This window comes from Rhodamnia argentea, chromosome 1, assembly GCF_020921035.1.
Source record: "Rhodamnia argentea isolate NSW1041297 chromosome 1, ASM2092103v1, whole genome shotgun sequence".
NCBI lineage: Eukaryota > Viridiplantae > Streptophyta > Magnoliopsida > Myrtales > Myrtaceae > Rhodamnia > Rhodamnia argentea.
This window is the reverse complement of record NC_063150.1, coordinates 125,131-142,447: the sequence shown is the minus strand read 5'-3', so window position 1 is coordinate 142,447 and position 17,317 is coordinate 125,131. Positions and strand designations below refer to the sequence as shown.

At 41.4% G+C, this 17,317-nt stretch overlaps 2 protein-coding genes across 3 annotated transcripts; both read right to left on the bottom strand.

Moving 5' to 3' along the window:
• Positions 1-3,617: 3,617 nt before the first annotated feature.
• On the bottom strand, positions 3,618-16,872 carry LOC115745279 (polygalacturonase-like). 2 transcript variants are annotated; one of them, XM_048271365.1, is made up of 5 exons: positions 16,800-16,872; positions 5,386-5,872; positions 4,489-4,778; positions 4,142-4,367; positions 3,618-4,011 (listed from the first exon to the last, which is right to left on the bottom strand). In XM_048271365.1, exons 2-5 carry the CDS (start codon positions 5,860-5,862, stop codon positions 3,793-3,795), a joined length of 1,212 nt encoding a protein of 403 aa, XP_048127322.1. In that variant the 5' UTR covers positions 5,863-5,872; positions 16,800-16,872; the 3' UTR covers positions 3,618-3,792. The 2 variants fall into 2 exon arrangements, with proteins under 2 accessions (XP_048127322.1, XP_030536600.2); XM_030680740.2 differs by having other exon boundaries at positions 5,386-5,829; positions 16,766-16,864.
• Positions 14,681-16,789, bottom strand: LOC115745278 (polygalacturonase-like). The gene is made up of 4 exons (XM_030680739.2): positions 16,313-16,789; positions 15,397-15,686; positions 15,051-15,276; positions 14,681-14,913 (listed from the first exon to the last, which is right to left on the bottom strand). Exons 1-4 carry the CDS (start codon positions 16,787-16,789, stop codon positions 14,695-14,697), a joined length of 1,212 nt encoding a protein of 403 aa, XP_030536599.1. The 3' UTR covers positions 14,681-14,694.
• Positions 16,873-17,317: the final 445 nt, after the last annotated feature.

Genomic DNA, 17,317 nt, shown 5'->3' with positions numbered 1-17,317 from the left:
TATTTGTAAATATATGCTTAATTTTTTAAATTGTTTTTAAAGTTTGGAAGTCCAAGTGGTCTTAATTTTTTTTTTAAAGGCCACTTCATACTAAACATTTAATTATAAATGCCGCGTATTAATTTTGGTTCGAATATCTCGCCGGAGACACTTAAGTGATCTTTTTTTCTCCATTTGACACTTGAATGATCCAGCAAAAACTTTTACAACTAAAGTGAGCCCCGTACATAATTTTTGGCATTTCTAGTGTTCTTCTCCCCATAATAGCCATTTTGTAACCTCCGAATGCCTTACTTCTATATTAGCCATATATCTGCTTACTACTCCCACTGCATGAGCTATAAATGATCTAGTACACACCATAGCATATATGAAGCTACCAACAGCTGATGCATAAGACACCTTAGCCATGTACTCTCGTTCCTCATTTGTATTTGGCGACTACTTTTCGAGAGCTTGAAGTGACTTCCTAAATGAGTACTTCCGGGCTTTGCATTCTAGACTCCAAATCTATACAACATCTTCTCAATTCACTTTTCTCCTTGATCCTCATCACGGCTTAAACTCTTTCGACAATTTTTGCTACAGTATGTTGATCTCCCTCATGTTTGATTCTACAATAAGCATATCATCACATATAACAACAAACTAACATAGCAGTTATAATATTTGTTAAAGCAACAACGATGATCTATTTCACATCTAGTATACTCGTTTCCGCTCATGAAAGTATCAAAGTCCTTGTTCCGCTATCTAAGACCTTGTTTCAATTCATACAAACTTCTCTTTAGCATCCATACAGGATTTTCTTTACTAGAGACTTGAAGACCTTTTTGTTATACCATATAGATACCCTCCTCTAAGTCATCATGGCAGAATGTAGTCTTTACACCTCACTGCTCCAAATTAAATTCTCGATAGCAACATAATTAAACATTAGTCATATGGTATTTAACTTCACCACTTGAAAGAATATCTATGTGTATTTAATTCCTTTCTTTTATTGAAAACCTTTCACTAATAAGCTTTGTTTGTACTTCTTGCTGCTATCGGGTTCTTCTTTGATCATGTACACACATTTGTTTTGCAATACCTTATCCCCTTCTAGTAATTGAGTTAAAACACATTTTTTTGGTTCTTCTAGAATGAATCCAACTCACCTTGTATCGTTAACTCCCACTTAAGATAATCTTCATCTCGCGCTACTTTCGAAATTTTTTTCTAGTTTGCCAATGTCAATTAAAAGTAAATAATACAATGATGGAGAATAGGTCCATACAAGTCTAAATGTTCAACAAGATCTTCTTAAAGTGGGTTCATGTGTATGTGGATCTTATTTTAGCTTTTTATCAGAGTCCACAACAACAGCTGCGAGATTCCTAACCATGACATTTTTGGGAACTCCCTCAATTCTATCTCTCTAGGCCTCCATTTGTTTCCTCACTAGATTCTGCTATAGAGTTGTCCTTGTACAACATGTTTCCATTGAACAAGGACTATGGAGATCCAATCTCTCGGTTGCCACACCTACTTCGGATTGAGGGGGGTATTGATGTGTATTTTATATGTATAATGGAGTATTTCTGTAACTATGTTTTTATTTATACCCTTATGTAATTAGTCGCTCCTATAAAAACATAGCATACAAGCTTAATTAAGGCTGAGCAATCATAAACACTTTATCGTTACTTCCTCTCCCATTCTAAATATGAACATTGTTCCACTCAAAATCTATAACCCAAATGTCCACCCTTGCCGCTATTATTACCAGTGACCTCGTCACTATCACTTCCTACATTGACACATCGAAGTCCCTCTCTTCTTTGTGTCATCTCCCTTCCCTCCTCAATCCAGGATAGTTGAGAGCCCCCAACATCAATGAGGTTGGGAAGCCAAGAGGTCCTCCACGGCTATTATGAGCTCACTTCAAGGTGACTGCAATGGTGACCTTGACTTTAGGTCGCGAATGCTTAATAGTGTAGCTAGTTCATAATTTTTGTTTACTCGAGTTAGTTCAATCCATTCATTCACGTTTTCAGGATTGGCACACAACCACAATGAAATAGAGTGTAGAAGCGAGAAAAAGAAATCGAGACACACGATTTATCCTTGTTCACCTTTAAACTAGGGTTACATCCAGCAGAGAATTTTACCATAATTAAAAACCCTCCATATCTCTATCACAATACTTAATTACAAGCGAAAAAAAGTATATATATAACAGTAGCTATTCATGGGTCCAAGCCTAAACTACTACTAAAATATAGGCTCAAACTATAAAAGTCCTCTGGCGAAGTAGGACCCCAATGCATTTCTGTCAATGGGAAAAATGAACCACACCCCTACACATGTCAATCTTAATTCATGTCCGCATACATACATATAGACCCAGGAGTGGGCTAAATACTCACTATTCAGCTCGCCCTCGATCCAAACAGTGAGCATCCAGCCCTCTCTCGGTTCGTTTATGCCTCCCCAGGCTGGCCCTTGATGCTCCTTTCTCTTCTCGTTATGAATTCACTCATTTTAGCGTCTGGCAGAGCATAATTACTCACGTACTACGAGAAATTTTAATATGAAAGTAGTAGTACGAGATTTTTTATCTGTCATCAACTCTTGTTTCGAATTATTTGAGCTCAAGATGCTTCTTTAGCAAATCAAATTTCCCCATATACGCAAAGAGGTCAAAACATATTTGCTCTAAAGGATCAGAGGTGGATAACTTACGCAACTATTTGTGACATTCCCTAAAAAACTTCAAATTGGCTTGGATGGGGTATCAATAACAGAAAATTGAAATGTAACGATTTTCATCATCTCTAGAGTCAAACATGTCGGCAGCATCAAATCGAGTAAGATGAATGTAAGTAGAACAAAAAATAAAGGGTCCTTTCTCTAAAGGACCACAGTACTAAATATCACAGTCTGGCACCAACGACACTTTGCCTATAATTATACACAAATAGAAAGAGAACATGTACAGCCCACACAAAAAAAAAAAAAAGGGTTTGAGCGTTCACGATAAACTATCTAGTATTTGAATTTTTTTTTTCTAATTAGTAGATAAACTCTCTAGTAGCATGTCCACAAAGAGCAGCTAATTATCAAGTTACAAACTTCTGTCTTGTCTTAGAATGTCCGATGAACCATACAAGATTTCCTAATGGCATTAATTGTGTAGCACGAGCAATGTTTGCGTATGAAGAGTGGGTAAAGAGTCGCTATCCTCTGACGATAAACTTTGAAACCAAGTAAACAATTGCAAGAGTCGCTACACGTTTGTTTTGATCTTTTGAAAGCAAAAGTTATCTGTTAACTTTCCGGCCAAAGTTTTGAAAATTTCATAATTAAAGTATTACATACAATTATAATTTTTAATTTATGTCTCACCATTTATGTATCCCGAGAGGTTTTGGGCGTTTCAAATTACATATAATCATTATATTTAAAGAGTCAAAAGTAAAAGTCACTATTGCTTTCTCAAAGAAAATATTCTTATGATGAAAATAAGTTGATCAAGCTATTATGGTTGACGTAAATGGTTAAGAATTGGGCTCTGGCAAGCCGAATTCATTTCAACGTCTGTGACATATGCCGCGGAAAAAAACAAGACAGAGAGAGGAAACTTTCATTAGTGGACTAAATGAAAATAAGATGCAAGGCCAGGCTCCGTTAGTCCAGACCACAATAATGTGAGCTTAGGACACGCCACAGGCTCTAGCACCCAATTTGTGTTATACACTAAACAATCTTTCCTACTATATAATTTCTTTTTCCCTAACTTGGGGACAACTACAAGCAACTGGAGGGCTGTTCCATGCCAGAAGCTGTGCCACCAGCATGGGCACAAGATGCTGTGGCCACTTGGTTCCGGTAGCTCAGCTTCACGTCTTGCATCCTTATTCCGGTGCACGGGTACTTTGAGCTGCAGTCGAACCTCACAGCCACCTCGGTCGCCGATGTCCCATGGATGTCTTGGTACATCACGTCGCTCACTCTAACACCCGAAGCCTATTCATAGAGAAAATGAGTCTTGATCAATACAAGGAGACCTGAATGTACACCTTAATATTTTTTTATATTTTAAACTGCTAGTCAATTTCACTTGAGTCGTGGAATTTGGTAAGGATGGAGTTTTTACTTGATTAGGACAACCGGAGTCGGGGCAGTAATTTTGATCTATAATGATCGGGTTTTGGACATTATTCATGATGGCATGCTGGAAGAGAATGTTCCTGGCGAAGCTGTTGCTCGGTCTAGCCCACGACTTGATCCTCACTCCATTTTGCGTGCCGGTGAACGTGACCGTCTTAATCGTCACGTTTTGGACACCGTCCTCTTGTTGATCCTTGCCCAGACTCCCAATGCTGAAAACCCACCACACAGAAAAATTAATCTCCAAGTCAACAAATGATCAATGCTAAATTTGGCAAGATATGTGATATATATCCATATGGGGTAATGATGGTAAAACAACCAATCAAGCACCTGATGCCATGTCCGGGTCCACAAACGACGTTTTCGATCCAGAGATTGTTACTGCCAGGGCCAATGGAGACACAATCATCGCCTGTCCCGATCTTGGAGTTGAAGATGGTGACGCCGGTGGAGGCACCAATGTGAATGCCATCAGTGTTGGGGCTGGTCCCAGAGGCCGACACCTTCACGCCTTGCATTTTCACGTTCTGGCAACCGTTGATGACAACATGGAACATCTGGCTATTGAGAGAGCTGAGTCCGCTCACTAATATGTTTTGGGAGTTGCTGATTTCCAAGTTCTGCACCAAAATGACCAAACAATAATCAACCACCGTGTTACACTAAACACATAAATACATTATACAAAAATGGGTAATCCCATCATTAATTATGGTGTTGATTTCCCATGATTCGGTGCATCCGGTATCACATGGCTTGGGTTTGGGAACAGAGGGTGACCTGTGGTCCCATTTGAGTTTCTTAAACAAGAGTGCGGATGGTTGACCTCTAGGATTAAAAACAGCATAACATTAATACAAGAAAGTCTTTTTTTTTTTTTGTTTCTTATTTTCTTTTTCGCGCTCTGTTTTCTTTCTTTTTGTTAAAGTAGGAGAGTTGTTCGAACTCGCCAATGCATGGGCGCTAAAAAAAAATGTTTGCCTTGCATAAAAATTAAAATGAAAATACCAAACTCCATGTGCTATAATCTTTAGTAAGTAGCAAGTGCTCGACTTTTCAAACGAAAGGAAGAAAAATCTTGTTATGGTAACGTCTGTCAATAAGGCGAAATGGACTCCAAAAGTCCGAATCAGTTTATGATGACGCATATGAAGATGTAGATGAAGAAGAATTGTGCGTTTGTTTGTGGTTGTGTAGTGAGTATATATGAACGTCATGTATACGTACCGTAGCGCCGCTAGGGCAGCTCTTGCCAGAGAGCTTGCAAGCCCAGAGGCCCGTGCCTTGCCCGTCGAGGGTCCCTCCAATCACGGAGACCCCCGTCACATGCCTGAGCACGATCCAGTACCCCGAATTCCCGTTCACGTTGTAGTCGGAAGGCGCGACGAGCGTGCCGTCGATGCGCACTGTGATGGCCGAGTTCTTGCATGGCCCGTCGAAGGAGGCGGACCGCACCAAGAACCGGCCCTGTGGGATGTACACGGTGGCAGCCCTCGTGGACCCGCAGGCGGACGCCCATGCGCTCTGGAAGGCCTTGCTGGAGTCGGTCTTGCCATCGGCTTTGGCGCCGAGAGAGACCACGTTGTACTGAACTGAAGCTGCAGTTGCAGGTGATGGTGAGCCGGACAACAACATGAAGATGCTGAGGGCAAGTACCACCACTGCATGACAGTTCAGACAAGCGTTGAAGAAGAGTCCGGCCATTTTCTTGGGCTTTTTGTGAGAGAGAGACAGAGAGAAGTTGGAAGGGTGGGGGTTATTGTTGTGTTGCGTCGGTGTTGGTGTTGGTGTTGGTGTTGGTGGTGATGCTGAAGCAGCAATGGAGTGGGGGGTATTTATAGGGGAAATTAAGTTTTGAATGGCACAATTAAAATTTGAAAAAGAAAAGAAAAAAGGCCAAAATGACCGAAATACCCCTTTGTCGGGGGACTTTCTGCTTGCAAATGTAAAAGGGTCGTCGACCGGATTACGATGGCCTACAAACAAAAAATACTACGAATTATAACAAAACAAATAATGGAGGTGATGCTGAGTAGAGTAGTAACTGTAGTATATTCTGAAGAATCCATCCCGAATAAAAAGGCAAATCCTTTTACTCAACCATATTCCAAAAATTAAGGGTTGATTACGGAAGGAGCAAGGTCACGTCTGGCCCCCATTAGGAAACAATGAGCTATCCATCATCTACCCAAGAAAAAGAATCAAATGAACGCTAGTATTGAGCTGATTGAGGGGTGTCGAAATGCATGTAATCTTATCCCACGTTATAAGGCTTCCAATTCGGAATTTTGGACAGACGTTGAACGACTTTGGATTGCAATGTTGTTGTGTTGTTTGTTTTATGACGTTCTTTATAGTAAAACATAGAGAATGCAAAAGGGCACATGGCCATGGTGGGTTACTTTTGAAGGAAGAGAATGTCAATGTTTTGTATAGTTTTGTAGTTATAGACCAAAAAAAAAAAAAAAACAACTGAATATGTATCCATAGGAAAATGAAGAAATTGACAACCCTTAACTTATTGCCTCGCCAAACCAAAACATTCCGCCATTTTCTTGGCTGCTCGTTTTTTGGGATGTCATGCCCTCCTATAGGGTTGAACATCGTTCCAATGTAGAACCTAGAACCGGAAGGAAAGCCTGTCCGATTTTATGTTTCAAGATATGCATGGTAGATTCCAAGTTTCGAAAATTAGGGAACCTATTTCAACAGTTATGTTTCAAAATCCAGGTAGGTGGAACCTATAACATGTGGGCAATGAAGGCTCGTTTAGTAGATAGCGAGCTCCAGCTAAACAGAAAGTTTTCAAGTTTGGAACCCTTGTATAGTAAAGGGGCTTGTCCCGCTTCAAGTGTCCTAAGATCCGGAAGAAGTAGATTGGTTTGTTCACCGTTCGGGGGTGGAAAATTCAAGGTACAAAAGTAGGAAAATAAACAGCAACCATTTATTATATGGATTTTCTAGAAGTTTTTTGTATTTTTCTTGGTATATGTACCGTTCGATCTTGCGTTATTCCGTGGCATCCGATGATGAGTATATAATCCGAAACTACAAGTCCGATCTTCTATTTCCGACGATATTATGACTAAGACTTTTCCTTTGTTAATATTTCGTATGTATTTGTATATCTAAATATGAGTTGTGGTCAAGCGGATTGTAGTAACAAGTGGTGGCCATTAAAGGTGGTGATTCACCGAAATTGTTCAATTGAGAATACAGATGGAACATGAGTAAATCCTAGAATCGACCCTGGAACATGTGATAAGGTGGATTTCGGGCTTCGGGATATGCGGGGTAAGTTCTAAATTCCAAAAAATAAAGAACGTGTTTTGACGAGTAGATTTCAGGTTTTAGATGAAACTTGTGCGGAACTTGGGACCATTCATCCCTACTCGCCTTTCCCTTCTCTACTATTCATTTCCTAACACATGTTAATGACGCATGAAAAGTCTAGATAATGATTCATATGCTTAGTACATAATCATAAAATGGTCGTGATTGACTCATTACGCCATGCCATCTAGCAACAAATCCATAGAATCATCTTCGCAAGATTGAAAGCAAATCGACACCCTGCAATTAGTGCCAATCCAAAAGGCAAATATTTGTTACACCTTGTTTGCTAGACAACTTGTTCTATTCTGCAACTCTCAAAGGAGTTGGTTAAGTTGGTTGAGATTTGGCACCGAACCACAATTCAATGAACTTGGTCATGCATTCGAGTCTTGACGAACAAACTGAAGCGAAATTAAAAAAATATAATAATAATAATAATAATAATACACTAGTAATAGTTAGGTTACAAAGATCCAACAAATTGAAATGGGCAAAGAGAGGATCTGTTGGGGGCAAATGAGAAGGCCTTGGAGGAACTTGGGGAACGACGTGACTGGTGGAGCACAAAACGGAGGAAATATGGGTCGGCTTAGGCGCCCCCCACCCCCCTCACATAAATAAAAAAAAAAGCGTGGCCCCCACCATCCGCCGTGTTAATCAACCAGTCTTCCGTAATTTCTCTCCAATATTTTTTTTAATGGTAATTTCTCTTTGAACAATACTTCCCGGACAATACCGTCAGGAATAATATAATCTCACCTGTAAATCAACACACCATCATTACATGTTTTACATAAAGCACTCATTAATTGAGAGGTCGTGTGGTCAGAAATAATAACAATATTGTCAAACTATCAGGCTAGTAAAATCCTTTCTCTTTAATATGATTTCATGATGTTGTTGGTAAAAGAAATTTTGGCTGTATACATTCATTACCCTTTAAAACTTGCCGTTTGTATCGCTTGATTCTTTGGGGTTTTGCTGCATACTACTTTACCCTATACTTATACAACAACGTGTATCTGTTTGCTCAAACTCATGCCAAAACTAGATGCTTAGCCATAATTAAAGGCGATTGAAGCACCGGAACCGCAGCTAATTACTGAAGTCAAGTATCCCAAAGATTAAGCAGTGAACCCCAACGGCTGTCGGGGAAAAGCAATGAGACTCTTGACCAAAGCTTTGTCAAATGACAAGATTGATGCCCAACAACATCTGATGGAGGGCAAATGGGAACACTTGAAGTTCTTGGAATACAACCTGGACAGATCTCTGGCTCATTCTAAGTTGGATAATGACATGTCGAGCGCTTACCTGTCGCATATTCCTTGAATTTTGAATCTGAATAGTGTGATTATCCCTATTAGATAAGGAGTTGAATAATTTGCAAGCCCAATCGAGGTTTCTATTGTTATGTATGGTTGAGAGGCCATGTTATAAGCTGCTTATTTCTCGTCCAATGCCACGATGGATGTGGAGCAACCACAGTTATGTCAACTCCAAAGAATATTATAGTGGGGTTTGCACGACCTTTCCTTCTTGTTCTGGTCGTGAACGAAGATTGACTTTCTTTTCTCACTTTCTAATGCTTCCACATGGCCAAATACCAAGTCGACTTCTCTTACAAGCGATCTCATCTCAGCTTATGTAGCCACAAGGCAAGCTAGCATCATTTATATGTACATGTATTCGTTTAACCTGGTTTAGTTAGTTGCGCAAATTGAGACATTTCAATAGCAACAATTAGTTGTGGTCCCCCAAATTCAGATTCAAGAATATCGATTATCCCCTTTTTTTCAAATTTTTGCTATTTTCAATTTTCGATGAAGCGTTAAACTTGATTGCAGGAGAAAGAATGCCATATACCTCAATAGCACTTGGCTCTTGCCAAGCACTACGTATAGTTTGGAGGTTATATATGCATTAAATGAACCCATAAAAATTCGTCATACTCACGATGGGCATGGATGAACTTGCTTCCAGGTCCATTCACCACTTTTGCCCCGATCATTAAACGGTGGCATGATAGCCGCAATGGAATGAATCTTGCCGAAAGGAATAACTTTTCTTAGGAATGCAGTCAACGGGGACCTACCCATGAACAAGTTCATGTATTTGATTAACTTGCCGGGGTTGAACAGAGATATGGGAGATGTGATAACTAGTCTTCATAAAAGCTTGGTCGAAACGTAAGAGAGTGCCAAGATCATGGCGTCTTCAGCGATTGATTCATTGTCTTTACACACTTGAATCAAACAGAAAAAATTAGGGTCAGGTCATGTGCATGAACGCACACGAGAGCCATGGATTATTGCCGCAACCGGTAACAATCCCATGTGACAAACCCGTCTCTCTAGTGTTTCTTAACTCTCTCTAATTCTTGTCTTTAATCTAAGCGGAGTGCAATACCCTAACCGTAACATAAAGGCAGCATATGGATAGGAGGAATCATTTTCTTAGCGAAGTCTTGTTCAGGATGCAATGATTTGTGTCCTAATCATTGAACTGAAAGGTCAGAGGGAATGATGAGCCTCATAATTTAGCAAATGCAATAAAAATTTAGTTCCTCTTCCACCAATTTTGGTGAGCTCACATGCCGAGATCCTGGGGAGAAACATTTGGTTCGCGCATTGATAAATACTATGGTCCCATTAACGACTCAAAAAAAAACTGTTGGAGGCGTTGTTACTTAAAGTTGTTCGATCACTACCTAATAAATCATGTTGAACCATTATACTGTACAAACTTAACAAACTTCCAAAACAACGTTTCCGCATTCGCAGCACCTACTTACGTATGCGATTGAAATTGTTGTAACAAAGTCCAATTTATTTGCGGGAAACATGTGCATCTCTGGACAACAGCTACCAATGTCGTCCTTCTGAGTCCGAGGGAGAGGAAGAGAGTTCTGGTTTTACGGGTTTTATGAAGTTTGGGATCCGTGAATGCACGATGCCATGTTTCAGGGGATCCTTGTTTCAGGCAGAGAGGGAGCCAGGCATGCGATGGGCTATAATACAATGTGATGCAAGTGTTGACCATTTGATTTCGGCAAGGCAATGAGGACTTTGGTGAGACCCGTGACTGTTCCATTTGAATATTCTCTGCCAAAGAATGGAATGGATCTTCAGTTATGTAAAGCACATTTCTTGGTTTGTAGCTAAAAAAACATGTATTTGCATACAAACCTTACCCCCACTTTGACCCTATACTTAACCTAAGACACGTCTTATCCATATCCCACATGCTTTCTTTTTTCCAAGATAGTTAACTCTTATTTGACCAAGTAAAGCAAAAAATTGACCAAGAACTAAGTTGCATGATTAACCCTAAATGACCGCCATGGAGGAACCTGCAGCTTGCGTCGTCCTAGTAGAACCCTCAAGTAAAGTGAGAATTACCAAAAAAGTCTTAAACATATTGCAATTGTATTAATTCAGTTCTATACTTTTTTTTTTTGTTGCTAATTTAGTCCTAAACATTTTGCAATTTGGCCAATTCAATCCATCCAACTAATTTTAGCAGGCCGGCTATGGCATGGATGTCGGTCGGCACTGATCGTTAGGTGATGTAATATTTAATTTTTGGTTGATTTTTTTAAATCCTTTTTTTCCCTTCCCTCTTCTTTCTCCAGCCGGTCACCGCCGTCGCCTCTAACCGACTAGAGGAAGATGAAGGAAGAAAAAAAAAAAGAAGAAAGGAAAAGGAAAAGGAAAATAAAAATAAAAATAAAAAAATTTCAAAAAATTATTAAAAATATTATGTCGCAAGATGGCCGGTGCCGGCCAACGCCCACATTAGCGCCGGAACGTCAAAATTGGCCGGATAGATTGAATTAGCACAATTACCAAAGATTTAGGACTAAACCGATAAAAAAAAATGTTTGAAACTAAAATAGTATAATTGCAATAGGTTTAAGATCTTTTTTTCAGTAATTCTCTCCCCAAGCAAAGCACAGGCGCGTGTCTTCGTTGGAAGCATTATGCCGGAGACCACATTTCGGGCACAGATTAACTTCTTCTGTGTGACAAGCTAGAGCCATCTTTTGGAGCAAGCTCGAGTCTTGCGTCGTATAGGATTTTCGCTTTTAGGGTCGTCCTACCGATAGTACTCGTCGAGGGGTCACCAAGGATGTTGACAGTGGTTCAGTGAGAGTCCTTATTGTCGATATTGGTGCAAGACATCGGAGAGGGGATGGAAAGAGAGCGGTGATGGGAGATGAGTCTTCGTGAAATGGGGTTTGAGACTGAGAGTCGGAGAGGAAGAACGACAAGTCAATGTCATGGAGGTGGACGATAAGGTTGAAGAGAGGAAGAGAGAGAGAGAGAAGGGCAATTTGACCTTGAGGACAAGGTGTGCGTCTTTCTCCTGCTCTTGCTCTTCATTGCAAATTGTAATTGTAAATTCGTGCAAATTTTTCGATTGCAACCTAACTTATCCCCAAATCCAAGAAGTGGGCCAAGAACGGAACCAGACGACAACGTTCTAAACTTTTTGTCGTGACTATCGTTTCTCCAGCGAGCCAAGTCAAGTGATTTAATATTAAATCAATGACATGCAAATTTTCAAATAGCAGAAGTCGCCAATGTTTCTAATTTAAGTGATAATTTGAAAAATTATAGCACCGAAGCAAGTGCTACATGAATATTATGACACTGTTAATGTCCTTTTCCCCCGGCCAGCCCGAAAGTACTTAACCCCACGGCCTCGATTGCCGCTATTATTGCCATCAAATTGAGGTCGGGAAGCCAGGAGGTGATCCATGACTATCCCGAGCTCACTTCAAGGTGACAGCAATGGTGATAAGTTGGCGGAAAATTTTCAATTAAGGGCCTATAGTATCATTATTTTCTCAAATAAGAGCCTAGAGTGGAACTTGTTTCAAATAAGAGCTCGAAGTGCTCAAATTATTTCAAAAAAGGGCTTGGTCAAAGGACACTTTCGTCATTTACTTTTTTTTTTTTTTCTGTTTTTCTTTTTGTCATTTCCTTTTTTCTTTTTGCCTTTTCTTTTTCTTTTCCTTTTTTCTCCCCTCCCCTCCCCTCCCTAGGCCATCTCCGGTGTCGAGCTACCCTCGCCGACGTCGGCGATGGTTACCCTCACCCGCCCAAGCATCACTCAATCTCTCAATCTCTTGTCTCACTAATCTCCATGGACGACCTCAGTTCTCAACAAAGGCTTGCGCCCTCTCTCTCTCTCTCTCTCTCTCTCTCTCTCTCTCCACCATGGAGCACTTCCATATGAAGTTTTCCATGCCCAGAACAAGACCCGTGACCTCTTCTGCTCCTTGTTGCGAACTTCACAAAGGTCATTTGAACGGGAACACATAGGTTACAGAATCACGGAGCGTCTGCGACCATCCACAAGAGGGCTCTCCTTGCGCGAAGGTTACCCTCGACCCTCAAGCGAGTGCTGCCCTCGCCCTTGCTTGGGCCGGCAAGGCCGCCCACGCTTGATGCTAGCCCGGGTGAGGGTAGCCCGATACCGACTCAACAAGGGCGGCGGCCGGCCCTCCCCCGAGGCCTAATATGGTCTAGGAAGGGGGAGGGGTGGGGAAGAGAAGGGAGAAAAAAGAAAAAGAAAAGGCAAAAAGAAAAAAACAGACCAAATGAAAAATAGAAAAAAAAATTAAAAAGTAAAAGGACAAAAATACCCTTATTTCAGGCCCTTCTTTGAAATAATTTGAGCACTTCAGGTCCTTATTTGAAACAATATCCACATGATGGCACTTCGGGCCTTTTTTAAAATTTTCCCTAAGTTGGCAGCGTCAAATCAATTAAAAATATACTAAATATCAGTCTTGTAGTAATACTAAAACAGAAGAGAACATGTACAACACCCAAAAAAGAAAAAGAAAAAAAAAGACAGAAAAAAGTTTGATCGTTCAAGATAAACTATTCAGTAATTTTTTTTTTCCTAATTGGTGGAAAACCTTTTTAGTTTGATATCCATTAAGAGCAGCTACATATAATGTTATAAACTATGTCTTGTCTTAGAATGTCCGATGACAACCACACAAGCTTTCCTCATGGCACTGCTTTTGTGGCACAAGCAATCTTTTTATACGAAGAGTGGGCAAAAAAAGTCACTGTCCTATGAAACCTAGTATATGATTGTTTGACGTGCTGAGCAAAAAGTTTTCCGTCAACTTTCCGGTCAAAATTTTAACATTCCATGAATAAACTGCAAGTATTATTTATTGTTATCTTAGATATTAATGTAAGTGTCCATTTTTATATATCCAGAAAGGCTTTGAGGGTTCTTTATTACATACGATAAAGAGCAATCAGTAAATGTCGCTATTGTTGAGGTTGATGTCTTATATTCTGTTATCCAAGAGATTATGAGGCGGTTCCGAAAGGCTCTCGATGATCGCACAAAGACGGGGGTTCCGCTCCCCGATGAGCGGGCGGGGGTCCGGGGGGGCCGCCCTGGCGGGGGTCGCGAGGGTAGCGCCCCCGGGCCGCCAAAGGCGTTTTATGTTCAATCACAGAATGATTTATATGGGAAAGTTAAATATTTTAGGCTATATGGGCAATTTTGTAATTTGTGACATATAGGGTTTCATTATATATATTTAGGGCGAAACAAGTCTCTATAGAGAGAGAGGGTGTGAGAAAGAGTGGCAGTACACTTTTCTAAGTTATTAGTGAAACAGATCTCATCTCCCCGTGGACGTAGGTAGGCGGAACATCTCCCATGCTGAACTACGTAAATTCTTGTGTTGTGCGAATTTCATTACTTTCTTACATCGTTAATAGGATCGAATTTAGATATTCGACAGCTATTTCTTGAAAAAAAAGGAAATATTCTTACGACGAAAATCTAATAACCCAGCTATTACGATTGATGGAAAATGATTAAGCATCGGACTTGGGCAAAAGCAGAATTCATTTCGACGTGTGTGACCCAAAGAGAAAGCTCCCAATATTGGATTAACTGAAAATAAGATGCAAGGCCAGGCTCCAATAGTCTAGCACATCATAATGTGCGCTAGGACGCGCCGCAGGCTCAGGCACCCGATTTGTGTAATACACTGGACAATCTTTCCTACTAGATAATTTCTTCTGGTCCTAAGTCGAATACTAGGACTCGCACAATTAATGACGAATCACTTCTGGGCTTCACTAACCCTAATTAAGATTGGCGATGGTATCCCTTTTTTCCCCTTTATTTTTGGGCTTGGTAATTTGGGGACAACTACAAGCAACTGGAGGGCTGTTCCGTGCCAGAAGCTGTGCCCCCAGCATTGGCACAAGATGCTGTGGCCACTTGGTCACCGTAAGTCAGCTTCACGTCTTGCATCGTTATTCCGGTGCACGGGTACTTCGAGCTGCAGTCGAACTTCACGGCCACCTCGGTCGCCGATGTCCCGTGGATATCTTGATATGTCACATCGCTCACTCTAACACCCGAATCCTATTATTAATAGAGACAATAAGATCTTGATCAGTACAAGAAGATCCGAATGTACACCATAATGTTTTTTTTTTCTATTATGAAATGCTAGTCAATTTCACTTGAGTCGTGGAATTTGGTAAGGATGGAGTTTTTACCTTAGTAGAACAACCGGAGTCGGGACAGTAATTCTGATCTATGATGATCGGGTTTTGGACATTGTTCATGATGGCGTGCTGGAAGAGAATGTTCCTGGCAAAGCCGTTGCTCGGTCTGGCCCACGACTTGATCCTCACTCCATTTTGCGTGCCGGTGAATGTGACCGTCTTGACCGTCACGTTTTGGACACCGTCCTCTTGTTGATCCTTGCCCAGACTCCCAATGCTGAAACCCACCATAGAGAAATATAAACCTTCAAGTCAACTAATGAACAATGCTAAATTTGGCAGGACATGTGATATATATCCATGTGGGGGAATGATAGTAAAACAACCAATCAAATACCTGATGCCATGTCCGGGTCCACAAGCGACGTTTTCGATCCAGAGATTGTTGCTACCGGGGCCAATGGAGACACAATCATCGCCTGTCCCAATCTTGGAGTTGAGGATGGTGACACCGGTGGAGGCACTGATGTGAATGCCGTCGGTGTTGGGGCTGGTCCCGGAGGCCGACACCATCACGCCTTGCATCTTCACATTCTGACAACCGTTGATGACCATATGGAACATCTGGCTATTGAGTGAGCTGAGTTCGCTGACTAATATGTTTTGAGAGTTGCTAATTTCCAAGCTCTGCACCCACATACACCAAAATGACCAAGCACTAATCAACCACCGTGTTACACAAAAACACTTAATACTCTCCATTATAGAAATGGGTAATGTCGTCATTAGTTATGGTGTTGATTTCCCATAATTCGGGGGATCAGGTATCACATGGGTCAGGTTTGGGAACAGAGGGAGGCCTATGGTCCCATATGAGTTTCTTAAACAAGACTGTGGATGGTTGACCTCTGGGATTAAAAGCAGCATGACATTAATACAAGAAAGTCATATTTTTTTTTTGTTTCTTATTTTCTTTTTCGCACTCTGTTTTCTTTCTTTTTGGTAACGTAGGAGAGTTGGTCGAACTCGCCTAAGCACGGGCGCTAAAAAAAAGTTAGCCTTCCATAAAAATTAAAATTAAAACACCAAACCCCATGTGCTATAATCTTTAATAAGTAGCAGGTGCTCGACTTTTCAAACGAAAGGAAGAAAAATCTTGTTATGGTAACTTCTGTCAATAAGGCGAAATGGACTCCAAAAGTCCGAATCAGTTTATGATGACGAATATAGGAAAATGCAGATGAAGAAGACTGCTGCGTCTGCTTGTGGTTGGGTATTGGGTGCACGTCACTCATCAGCATATGTACACGTACCGTAGCGCCGCTAGGGCAGCTCTTGCCGGAGAGCTTGCAAGCCCAGAGGCCTGTGCCTTGCCCGTCGAGGGTCCCTCCAATCACGGAGACCCCTGTCACGTGCCTGAGCACGATCCAGTACCCCGAATCCCCGTTCACGTTGTAGTCGGAAGGCGCGACGAGCGTGCCGTCAATGCGCACCGTGATGGCCGAGTTCTTGCATGGCCCGTCGAAGGAGGCAGACCGCACCAAGAACCGGCCCTGTGGGACGTACATGGTGGCAGCGCTCGTGGACCCGCACGCCGACGCCCATGCGCTCAGGAAGGCCTTGCTGGAGTCGGTCTTGCCATCGGCTTTGGCGCCGAGAGAGACCACGTCGTACTGAGCGGAATCTGCAGTTGCAGGTGATGGTGAGCCGGACAACAACATGAAGATGCTGAGGGCAAGTACCACCACCGCACGATAATTCGGACAAGCGTTGAAGAAGAGTCCGGCCATTTTCTTGGACTTTTTGAGAGAGAGAGAGAGAAGTTGAAGGGTGGGTGCTCTTGTTGTGTTGCGTTGGTGTTGGTGGTGCGGCTGAAGCAGCAATGGAGCGGGGGTATTTATAGGGGAAATTGAGTTTTGTTCGGCACAATTAAAATTTGAAAATGGAAAAAAAAAAAAAAGGCCAAAATGACGGAAATGCCCCTTTGTGAGGGGACTTTCTGCTTGCAAATGTCAATGGGTCGTTGACCGGATTATTCTCATTCCCTCATGTCATCAACCTTCTCTTTGACTTGACCCACCAAATTGTCATTTATTCTTCAGCATCCTCGCTTTCTTTTCACCTCTTTCTCTCTCTCTCTCTCTCCCTGTCGTTCGTGCGATGATGGTCATGCTCCTCGCTTTTCCATCCGATGTAATTCCCTCCCTTTTAGCGTTGAAAACAAGAATGAAAAAGGCCAATCCATTTTACTTTACCTTAAACATATTCCAAAAATCAAGGCTTGATTACTGAAGGAGCGTGAAAAAGAAAATGTAAAA

What these genes read in the sequence shown, in the direction of transcription:
- LOC115745279 (XM_048271365.1), bottom strand. Translation starts at nt 5,862, where the DNA reads ATGGCCGGACTCTTCTTCAACGCTTGTCTGAACTGTCATGCAGTGGTG. An exon ending in GCTGCCCTAGCGGCGCTACG is followed by an intron (nt 4,779 to 5,385) that starts GTACGTATACAT and finishes ATTTTGGTGCAG; the next exon opens with AACTTGGAAATCAGCAACTC. An exon ending in ACTCCGGTTGTCCTAATCAA is followed by an intron (nt 4,012 to 4,141) that starts GTAAAAACTCCA and finishes CTCTATGAATAG; the next exon opens with GCTTCGGGTGTTAGAGTGAG.
- LOC115745278 (XM_030680739.2), bottom strand. Translation starts at nt 16,789, where the DNA reads ATGGCCGGACTCTTCTTCAACGCTTGTCCGAATTATCGTGCGGTGGTG. An exon ending in GCTGCCCTAGCGGCGCTACG is followed by an intron (nt 15,687 to 16,312) that starts GTACGTGTACAT and finishes ATGTGGGTGCAG; the next exon opens with AGCTTGGAAATTAGCAACTC. An exon ending in GGACCCGGACATGGCATCAG is followed by an intron (nt 15,277 to 15,396) that starts GTATTTGATTGG and finishes GGTGGGTTTCAG; the next exon opens with CATTGGGAGTCTGGGCAAGG.